The sequence below is a fragment of the Rhipicephalus sanguineus genome, chromosome 7 (genome assembly GCF_013339695.2).
Source record: "Rhipicephalus sanguineus isolate Rsan-2018 chromosome 7, BIME_Rsan_1.4, whole genome shotgun sequence".
NCBI lineage: Eukaryota > Metazoa > Arthropoda > Arachnida > Ixodida > Ixodidae > Rhipicephalus > Rhipicephalus sanguineus.
Genome location: NC_051182.1, coordinates 154,582,295 through 154,593,760, shown reverse-complemented (window position 1 = coordinate 154,593,760; position 11,466 = coordinate 154,582,295). Strand labels below are relative to the sequence as shown.

At 45.0% G+C, this 11,466-nt stretch overlaps 1 protein-coding gene across 1 annotated transcript; it reads right to left on the bottom strand.

The window, feature by feature from the left end:
- Positions 1–728: 728 nt before the first annotated feature.
- LOC119400325 (uncharacterized) lies at positions 729–8,167 on the bottom strand. Its single transcript, XM_037667356.2, has 2 exons — positions 7,892–8,167; positions 729–1,693 (listed from the first exon to the last, which is right to left on the bottom strand). Exons 1-2 carry the CDS (start codon positions 8,052–8,054, stop codon positions 867–869), a joined length of 990 nt encoding a protein of 329 aa, XP_037523284.1. The 5' UTR covers positions 8,055–8,167; the 3' UTR covers positions 729–866.
- Between the last annotated feature and the right edge of the window lie 3,299 nt (positions 8,168–11,466).

The window sequence follows — 11,466 nt, the reverse complement described above, 5'->3', positions numbered from 1 at the left end:
AAGCCCTCTTTATCCAGAGAGAAGGGCCGGATTGCATCAGTCACGTACCCCTCTATCAGTCTGCAGGAAGAGGAGATAGCCTATCTACAACGTTACTTCACGCATGCATGCTGAGCATATGGTTTTTTTGGTCGACTCGTTGGGTTAAATTTGTTTTCACTGCGTTATAAATATGTCTTTCCTGAATAAAAATATTCCAGTTGCTAGTAGCGCGTCGTCCCGTGTACTTCTTTTCGTTGTGTGCCGTTTTTTTCTCGCCCCTCAGTCATCATGAACAAATACCAACTCGCCCAACTTTTTACTTTACTGATTTCACATTTGGCCATCAGCTAGAAATAGCCCATGAGGTCAAATTACCGGACCCAGCACGCAGGAAAAACCGCGTGGCACAGTAATTTGGCAATATCAATCCCACGGTTGGTGAATCTACTGCGGAGTACTCAAATGTGCCTCAGAATGATTTTCACGCAGAGTGTATAATACGCTTTCTTATGTAGCTGAATTATTGAAGAAATTGCACTTACAATTTCAACGTAGCCTTTTTGTTCTTAACACTGGTCATAACCTATTTATCTATCTCGCAACGAGGTTCTTCGATATCATATGCTTTCCCATTTATTCGGCACTTACTTTCTCTTATGATGTGAGCTAACGGGCCTGACTCTCAAGCTTTTCTTTTGCCGAAAGCTGTGCTTTCCAAAAGCAAGAAAGACACACTTCTTGAATAATTTTTGTTGCAATGACACAATTTATTTTTCGCAGCGGCAAGTTTCGTTGCAAGGCAGCGCTTACGCAGCGCTGGTAATGTACTTGAAAGATATATAATAGCTCCTCACGACCACTGAACACATGGGTGTTCCTACTCATCAGCCTTGAGCTTTGACATTGGTTACGCCCGTAGTGCTACTTCCAAAAGCCCCGCCGCCAGGTACACTTCCGAAGCCACTGCTTGCACTACCACCGACGCCGAGGCCATTTCCCAAAACCCCAGTGCTGCCTCCTAAACTACCACCGCCAACACCGAAGCTCCCGCTACCGACACCGAAGCCACCGCTGCCACTTCCGACACCACCGCTGCCACTTCCGAAGCCACCATTGACAGTTCCGAAACCACCGCTGCTACTTCCGACACCTCCACTGCCAATTACTAAACCGCCGTTGCTACCTCCGGAAACTCCATTGCCGATTCCGGAGCTCCAGCCATTAGGATACTGAGGATATGTCGACACGCCCCAGGAACCAGGATACTGCGCAGCTCCAGAGCCCCAGCCTCCGCTCGGTGCGCCATTCACGCTGCTCCAGGCACCACCAGGCACCAAGACAGCTCCCGAAGGCCATCCACTAGCCGATGCACCAGCCCACTGGTTTGAGCCAGGCTGCGTTCCAGACACAGCACCGCCCCAGCTACCAGGCACAGATGCTGAGCCCGAGCCAGCGGGATATTCTCCAGCACCTTGATCAGAAGCACCAGAGGGGCGAAGCGCAGACCAGCTGGGGCGTCTGTAAGTATAGCACCGCCAGAAGTGCACGCAACGTCCATCATTGTTTCTGAAGAAGGGCCAAGCGCAGAAGCACCCCGTCCGGCAGTCAGCTGTGCACACTCTCTGGCGGAACCGATATAGATCTGAGCATTTGTATTCGCCACAAGTGCTGCTCACACATCTCTTGACGACTTCACGACGTCGTGGGCAACCTGAAATAGAAAATCGTGTGTCATTGAATAATAATAATAATAATAATAATAATAATAATAATAATAATAATAATAATAATAATAATAATAATAATAATAATAATAATAATAATAATTAGGGGGCGGGGGGCTTTAGCTGCCTCAAGTAAGATATGATAATGAGGTACGCTGTATTGAAGGGCTCCGGAAATTTTGACCACCTGGTGTTCTTGAACGTGCACCTCAAGATAAGTACACAGGCCTCCAGTATTTCGCCTCCATCGAAACGTGACCCCTGCCGTCGGGATCGAACCCTCGACTTTCGAGTCAGCAGCCGAGCACCGTAACCACTGCGGCTCAGTGCAAAATAAGAGAACGCTCAATAACAGCACTACAACACTGTGTGTTTCGCACAATTGTAAACCCCACCTGTTGCATTTATACCAGGCAGGTAAGAGCGCGACAATACTATAGCTGACAATGAAGGCACCGCGAAAAAACAGGGTGGCGCCATCATTCTATATATATATATATATATATATATATATATATATATATATATATATATATATATATATATATATATATATATATATATATATATATATATATATCAGTGAGGATGTGTACAAACAGCTCAAACTTCAGTTGATGAGAGACTCCAGCATCGCTGTCCAGCAAGTTACTTCAAGCATTCGAACTTTGGGTCGCGTAAACATTCATTTGTAACGTTACAAAACAGAGACGCGTCGTGGTTCAGTTGCCATGCATTTATTCTAATGCACGCGCACTTCTTCTTCGTCGCCTTCTCCTACCATCGCCTTGTTCATACGTTACACTTTTCCCCCTCCCCCCGAGAAAGTCGCAGTTCAGAAGGTACAAAATAACGCCGCAGTTTGCTAACATGAACAATATCAGAGTTTCTACCTAAAGGAAACACAGAGCGGTCGATCTCGTAGTTCACTGGTGAGACCTTGCGTAGAATCTTGTAAGGACCTTCCATGATGGAACTCAGTTTGCCGTTGTTGGGATGCCATGGTGTCTCGTAAAGGACAAAGTCACCGACTTGGAACTCAATCGGGAGAAATTTCCTATCATAGATGATTTTGTTCTTATTGTGGTAGGCGATGGAATTGTGAACCGCAGCTTTCCGCGCTTCTTCAACAGTTTCTTCTCGTTGTTCCAGAATAGTTGGATACGATGGAATTCCATACATCAGGAATGAAGGTGCGTAGCCGGTAACTTCGTGGGGCGTTCTGTTGTACTCGTCTATTACTTCCGAGAGCAGTTTTGTCCAACACTTCTGTGGCTCGTCATTGATCTTACATTTAAGTCTGGTTACAATGGTCTGGTTTGTCCGCTCATTCATACCATTGCATTGCGGATGATGAGATGAAGTGAAGAGTTGATGTATTCGGTTGTGCTTTAGGAACTGCTTAAATTTTCCTGCAGTGAATCCCGTTCCGCGATCTGAAAGGAACTTCCTTGGTTTTCCCGCAGCAAAAATGGTTTTCAGGCATGAGATGTAGGCGTCACTGTTTTCACTTTTATGAGCGAACGCCCATACGTAGCGAGTAGCATGATCAATAACCAAATGGATAAAACTTTTTGATGAGCCGTATCCAGAAAATCCTCCAATGGTGTCCATTGCGAAGAGGTCAAAAGGCTCTTCAGCTGGAGGCAGTGATTCAAGTGTCCCATACTTCTTTGTTTTCGTCTTCTTGCATCTCTGGCATGTATCGCAATGCCGAATATAGGTGGCAACATCGGTTACCATATCCGGCCAATAGTATTGTGGAGACAGGAGTGACAGTGTCTTCTTCACTCCGACATGCCCAAAATGTTGATGTGCGTTCTTAAGAATGGTAGGGCGCAGTTCATGTGGCACATATATCTTCCTTAGTCCTTTTCTTTTGACGATGACTATGTTGTTTTCCAATGAATACGGTCCTCTTGGGTGCTCATTGGTGCATCGTTGAAGTTCGTCGTGTGACAGAAGTTGAACTACGGGGGCTCTGGAGAGTGTATCCGCTTCTACGTTGCTTACGCCTTTTTGATGTTTGATGTTGACTTCATACATTGACAACTTTAAAGACCACCGGAAGAGACGACCTTGCGGATTCTTAACATTCTTCAACCACTGAAGTGCAGAGTGATCCGTTACGACAGTGAATGGCTTTCCGTGAAGGTAGCAATGCCATTTATCAATGGCATCTATAATGGCAAGGCATTCTCTCTCTGTAATAGCATAGTTCATCTCATGCTTCAGTAGTTTGCGGGAATAATAGGCAATGGGATGTTCCTTGCCTTTGTCGTCAGGCTGCTTCAGCACTGCACCAATGCCTTCGGCAGACGCGTCACAGTACACAGTACATGGTATAGAAGGATCGTATATGCGAAGCACCGGTTCTTCAGTCATTCGCTCCTTCAGTTCCCGAAAGGCTTGCTCGCATGCTTCTGTCCACGACCACTTGCTGCCTTTGCAGAGTAGCTTCGTGAGGGGAAGAGCAATATCGCTGAAATGAGGGATGTACTGTCTGTAAGTGTTTACAGTGCCCAGGAAACGCTGGAGATCTTTCTCTCGTTTAGGTGTCGGAAACCTGAGTATTGCAGCCACGTTACTTTGCTTAGGTGTCACTATTCCATGTGAAATCTTGTGGCCCAAATATTCAATGCTGGATCTTGCAAACTGGCACTTTTTTCGTTTTAGTCTTACGTTCTCGGTTTTAAGAGCTTTCAATAAAGCCTCAAGGTGTCGTATATGATCGTCAAATGTCTCCGAGTATACGACCACATCGTCAAAGTAGTTGTTAACATTAGTGAGCTGATGTTTGGCTATTATTGATTTCATGGCTCTTTCAAATGTAGCCGGAGCGTTCTTTAACCCGAACGGCATTACCAACCACTCATAATGACCATTAGCCGTGACAAACGCAGTTTTCTGAACGTCATCGGGATGCATTCGGACATGCCAGTATCCGGACGTTACATCCAACGTAGTGAAAAACTCCGCCTTTCCCAAGTGGTCAAGAATATCATCTATACGTGGAATTGGTTGATAGTCGGGTACCGTTATGGCGTTGAGCTTGCGGTAGTCAATACATAGCCGAGTACGTCCTTCGCCCTTCTTTTCCGCTAAGATGACCGGTGCGGCGTAGGGGGACAACGAAGGCCTCACAACCCCTTGCTTAATGAGGGCGTCAACTTGTTTGTTAATCTCCGCTTTGTCTGCCTGTGAACATCTGTATGGTGCTCGATGAATTGGGACAGCATTGGTAAGTGCGATCCTATGTTGCTCAGTAGTGATGCATCCAATATCTGTTTGGGATTTCGAAAAGATCTCGTCATACTTGTTTAAAAGAGAGTCGAGCACCGCAGATTCACGCTCTGATAAGTTTTCCGAAGTCAGGGTGTTCATCAGTGGGGCTTCAATGGTTTGCTTTTCACTATGATCCGGTAGGTTCAAATTTTGACGTCCTTGCGTCACTGACTTGCTTTCCAAATTTACAGAAAGATTGAAGTACGAAGCGCTGTCTAGGCCAAGAATTAATTGCGTTCTCATGCCTCGCAGAACGTGTACATAAACTTTCTTTGTTACATTCCCAATTTGCAAATGAATGTTTACGCGACCCAAAGTTCGAATGCTTGAAGTAACGTGCTGGACAGCGATGCTGGAGTCTCTCATCAACTGAAGTTTGAGCTGTTTGTACACATCCTCACTGATACAAGTAATGGTGGCTCCTGTATCAAGAATTGCAGTTACTGACCTTCCGTTGATGAGAGCTTTGAAGCGTATTAATGAAACTCTGGGTCGCTCTCCTCGTTTCCCGGTCTAGTCTCAATAGCGGACACGTTGCCACGGCGCGGACATTCGTTGTGCCAATGAAACTGCCGTGGGAAGCCAGCAGCTGAGCAATATCTACATTCGTTTTGTGGGGCACGCGGTCGAGAAGTCAACGTTGGCTGCTGCGGTCTGCTGAAGAGACGTGAAGCTCCTGATGTAGTGCCAGGATTACGAGCAAAAGAAACTCCTCTCACCCGTTTTAAGGATGTCTCGACCCGTTGAGCAGCGGCGAGCCACTCTGATGACGAGGTGAAAGACAGTCCGGCGAGTGCTAGTTCCACATCAGGAGGAACACCGTCAGTCAGTCCAGAAATGATGTGGCACTCTTTAAGGTCGGCCAAGGAGCCCAGTCGTTTTTTCTCGTCGTAGTAGTCCTTGATGGTCTGCCCTCCTTTCAGCCGGTAGTGAATGAAGAGACGAAAGGCATCTCCGTCGGTCGTAGCAAAGCGGTTTTGCATGCCGCTCTTGATATCGTCCCATGTCTCGCCTTTGCCGAAAATCTCTGTTAGGTACCACTTGAACGCTTCCCCTTCGATGTATTCGCTGAAGTGACTGACCCGATCGCTGTGTGTCCACGATGCCTCGACCGCCTTCGTATCGAAAAGAAGAAGCCACTTGTCGACGGGGACGTCTTCTGGTGTTCCCTTGTACTTCGGTATGTTGAGTGGAGGCTTCGGCTTAGCCATGGCAGATTGATGAGGTCGATCCTGTCGGCTTGTGTAACGTTACAAAACAGAGACGCGTCGTGGTTCAGTTGCCATGCATTTATTCTAATGCACGCGCACTTCTTCTTCGTCGCCTTCTCCTACCATCGCCTTGTTCATACGTTACATATATATATATATATATATATATATATATATATATATATATATATATATATATATATATATATATATATATATATATATATATATATATATATATATATATACACGTCCCCCCCGCCGGAATTCGTCCTATTCCCGAGCAACTTTTTTTATTTTGCCATGGAAAGACTTTCTTTCGAACAATAGGGCCTTGCCCCCGCCCCCGAAAAACAATCTTGGCTACGTGCCTGCCCTGAATATAGTGTTTTTTTTTCATCAATTGAGTCTCAGTGTGCAATATATTTCGCATGCTTTTGTGAGCCTACCAAGCGCCGTACATCAATAAAACATTTTCACCATGATGAGGTGGGCTTATTTGTCCAAAATAATGCGTTTTCTTGACAAATATGAGCAAATAGTCGCCTGAGTGATAGGCTAAGTGAACAAAAGCAGAAATTAAGCCGATATCGTGATGGTCCCGTGTCTGTACACTTTAGTGCATGTGCGAAGCTTTGTTGGAAGAGTACACGGTTATGTATAGGAATACATATAAAAATACGCGAGAAATTGTTGAAGGCGCCCTGATAGCGCGGACCAGTATTAGCTGTGTCAGCAGCTCTTCGGTTTGGTGACACATTTTCTAACTGCAAATGAATTCGCCTTTCTGGACTCGGCGGGGTTTCATGAGCGTTGATTGGGCCTTTTTTTTCCTTGCAGGGATCTACATATACTGTTGTTTCTGATGATAAACATTGAGTTGAATGTTATCACTCAACCCATGGTGTCTTTCTGGTCTGCGTCTGCTAGCCTTATCATGCATTTTGATACATTTAACCAACTAGCTCAAAAAGCAAACTTGTCATTTAACACATGCATAACATACCGGCGCACTCATAACTGCTGTCTAAGAACTGTTGCATCTACTTACGTAGCGTCCCAAGGCACTTTCAGAAAAACAAAAAAAAACCTATCTCTCTATTTCATATCGCGGCATAGTGCCTAAATTCAGTCTGCAACAAAATGATTAATGAAAGCACGCGTTATAAATTTTAACATCACACATACGGTAGAGGTATAAAGTTGGAAGCGTGATAAATTAGTTTATGTACTTATTTCAAATTATAACCTTTCCCTTATATTCATAACCTGAACAACGAAGATTTTTGCAACAATCAGTACACGTTGTATCTTCTTTAGTTCAATACGAAAATGTCATCGAATTCTTTGTAGTGTCTGCTGATAAAAACACATGACCGTTCCAATGGATTCTGATAGGGGCTCGTGAACTAATGCTTCCTCTGAATATCACTAGGACGACTTTGACGCGCTCAGGACTTAAGTTAGACGATTGCGAACGTATGTATTTATTACGTGAATATGTGATTTCGATGACATTGTAAACATTTATTGTTTCACCAATTGTCCAATGAACTTTCTCGGTGTATTTTTCTTACTATTGTGCGGATACGCCGTAGCGTGCAATCACAGTTCAATATCTAAGTTTGGAGAGAGCTCTCAAGTTTTGTCAAAATAAGTGCACATACTAGAAAATGTTTTTACGCTTACGTCTTCCGAGACCTGGTCTTGGCAGCCAATGTAGATCCGAACCGTGAGATCCGGCACCTGCGTCTCCCGTTTTTAGGCCCGCCGTTTGGGGTTCTGCTTGTCCATATGTAGGTAGGAGCAACGCGCAGAGCGCCAGTAGACTAAGGCTCATAATTTTCGCCATATTGAAACCAACTGGTATGATTCGGAGGGCCCTTGTCGATTACTGGGAGGGCTTTTATGCCTCGTTCAAACAATACCCAATCCGAGCTACCCGCCGCCTAAAACTTCGTCGCTGTTTTCAACAGTGCCCGCTTTTTCTACTTTATGCGAAACATTGTTCCGCGGCCTCATTTCACAGTATATTCCTCTCTAGCTCGGATACGCAGTTATTTTGGGGGGTGATTGATCAAAGTTATGAATTGATTTAAATACATATAAAAGTTGCAACCTCTAGCTTAAAACAATGGCATCGTGAAGGAAAGCATTGTTCGGCGATGTCTAATAGACGCTCAAATAGATGAAGCTCCATTCTCGTTTTTCTTCTTTTACGTATATAGTCCAAACAGATGGTGTTTTTTTTGCAAAGTTCCGCATGAGCCGCTGCACCGTGCAGCATCCTTGAATACATAGGAAATTACTTGCGCAGTGAACCTGAACGACTTCCAGGCGGCTACCAGCGAAAGATTTCGAGAGCGTCTGCTTTCGCAACTCAAGAACAATGAAATGTCCCCTAATATGCGCACAAAGGGAAAGTGCCACTGCAATGTCATGTATTAAGTACAATCACCCTTACTGATCGTACGTCATCCCTCCATACGCCGCTTCAATGTTTCCTTGGGGCATAGTTTTTGGTTTCGGTAATTACGAACACAGGCGGGCGCACAAGGGTGGGGTCAGGGCAGGCGTCCCCCGCCTAGTCACCCATGAGGGGTAGAGGCGCACAATCTACCCCATACATTGACCCCCCTGGTCACTTAAGACGGGGGGGGGGGGGGGCGCAAATTCTACCTCGTAGATTCACTTAGCAAGGGGGGGGGTGCTGTTATGAACCTCCCCCCCTTTTGATGGGAAACCCTGCGCACGCCTATGATTACGAGCATGATGGTGTTCACAACTTGGCCATCTACTACGGCTGCGCCAGTTTTGTTATAACCGTGGCTCCCTCCCCCCCCCCCCAAAAAAAAACAAAAAAAAACAGTGAACTCCTCCTAACCTGCTTGACAAACTCACTTCTTGACGAATCTTACGTAGTCGGTTCGTACTATGCTGTCAGCAAAGAATCAGTCGAAGAGATTTTCGTCGACGTCTGCGGACCATAAATTAAATTTGGCTTCCTACAAATCACAAACGGGACGCTTTCACATGTTTACAAGCACTTCAGGATACTCGTGCTCGATGTTCCAGAGTTAGGACACTATGCTTATTCTGCGTTATTTTTTACGGCGAAGGTGTATGTGTCTAGACGAAAGCAAAATTTGTTTATCCTATGTGCCTGAAAACACCGATGAAGAATGTTCCACAGAAATTAGGGAAGCCCCACCACTCACCATTTGTTATAATGAAATTAAAGAAGCGAAGACACACGCGGCAAGCACTGATTAAAATTTCTGGACATACAAGCCGAATAACTCTACATGCAGTAAAAATGATTCAGCAAGTTTTTTTCGTTTTTACGTTCTTCTAGCGCTCTGCTTTCGACGTCTTGTAGAAGTCGCTAGTGCTGTCTGGTATGTTTAGCGACAGCGGGAGGCCTAATAATGGGGTAGTCGAAGTGTAAAGTTTAGAATATAGAATTAGAAATAAAACTTGAAGGACGTTCGAGCTTCGTCTTCAAGAGTAGAACGCGATAGCGTAATCGGGCCCCGTGCGCATCGCCTTCTCATTACTAGCGTGGCTTCGGTTCTCGGTGCATGCCTCAACCGTGCTGTGAGGAAACAATTGACTGTGCGCGTAACATTAGGCGTTTCAAACTATCCTAGAATGCCTACTGCAAGTATAGTTGTTAAGTGCCCACAACACCATAATTCTTCCTTTTTGCGAATGAGCGATGGGCGACTACGCGTCCCTAAGGCAACACGCGAACCTACGCAGCTTCTCACTTTGTTGATGCCTTTGCAGCCGATGATGAATAATTATGTCTGAGCGCTTTGTGACGTTTGGGGCTATAAAACACCAACTCGTTGCGCAATTCACATGTTTTGACGCCCGGGGCGATTCTACGCTTTTGCCACGCAGTATTGCATGCTTTAGAGGACCTCTCACCAGCCTCTCAAAATACAACAAAAAAACAAGCGCAATATTCTCTCCTCGCCTGTCTCGTCTTTCTGGCGCACTTCGTGACGCAGAACAGCGATTCTCGTGACTTCTATATAGTACATACTCTCGATTGGTCAATATACGCGAAATATCAGACGTGAATTGTTTCCTGCACTGCTTTGCCACGCAGCCGTTCTTCCTTGCCTCGCGTGGCTATCGTTCACGATCAACTGACTTCACTTCATTGTCTACGTTTGCGACTGCGCAAACCAAGATAACAGCGTGCAGCGGAAAATCGGTAAATCTCGATAGGGTCAACGCTTAGTGCTGACATGGTACACGTGCTTTTAGGAATAAGTGGTGAGGGGGAGATATGGCCTGTAGGAAGGGTAGTGAAGGCGAGGAAGATGCTACTCCCTCGTCTTTGAACGCGCAGTGGTGAGGGGCCCTTTAAGGAGACTCCTTGCACTAGATGACATTCATGTGGTGCTTCTTTTTTTTTCGAAGTAGTTTCAAGCAATATCGTGGCACTGTTGTAGAACACCTGCTTGCGCCGCAAATGGCTTGGGTTCGATTTTTACTCGAACCTCAGATTTTTATTGTATATTTTATGTCCACTTTCGCGATTTTTTTGGTCACGGACAAGATTTTTCGCTCACAACCAACGACGCCGACACCGGAATTTCAGCGAAGCGAGCTCTTCAACGCTATCACGTTAAAGCTTAGGAAACACCGAAGCAACTTCTAAATTTTTTACCTTAGTCGGTATTTTCTTGTATTGCACTATTTTTGCAGCGCTTCTGCTTTATCAGTCAAACTAATTATTTAACAAAGATATCAAAGCAGAGCACGCATCTAGACTCTTAAATCAAGCAGGCGTCATGAAAAATCATGTTTACATACTCTCAGTAAGCTTGAGATCATTAGAAATTTATACTGTGTCCTGCATGTTATTCTGTATGTAATGACGTTAACGCGTTTATAAGCAGCCGGCGGGGTAAAGGTACCTACTTACCTTCTCGACCGCGAAAGAGGTATATTGTTAGAGTGGGATTGTTTTCGTTATTTTCTCCTGAAGAAAGTGAGCATGCCAAGTTGTAATATCAATGCAACTTACTGGCAGCATCTGTGTATGGCTCCTTGTTGGAGGGCAACATCCCTAGCAGGACAAAGCAAGACGAAACATGGTGCAAGAGATTTCATAGTTCTTAAGTTGGACACACGAATAAAATATATCACTTTCACAATATTTAAAGTTCAATAGATAGACTAGGGCTACCTGGGCTGCACTTAGCTACGTTTATTTCGCCGTGCCGTTGCAATGTTTTCTTTGGAAA

What these genes read in the sequence shown, in the direction of transcription:
- LOC119400325 (XM_037667356.2), bottom strand. Translation starts at nt 8,054, where the DNA reads ATGGCGAAAATTATGAGCCTTAGTCTACTGGCGCTCTGCGCGTTGCTC. An exon ending in AAGACCAGGTCTCGGAAGAC is followed by an intron (nt 1,694 to 7,891) that starts GTAAGCGTAAAA and finishes TTTCTATTTCAG; the next exon opens with GTTGCCCACGACGTCGTGAA.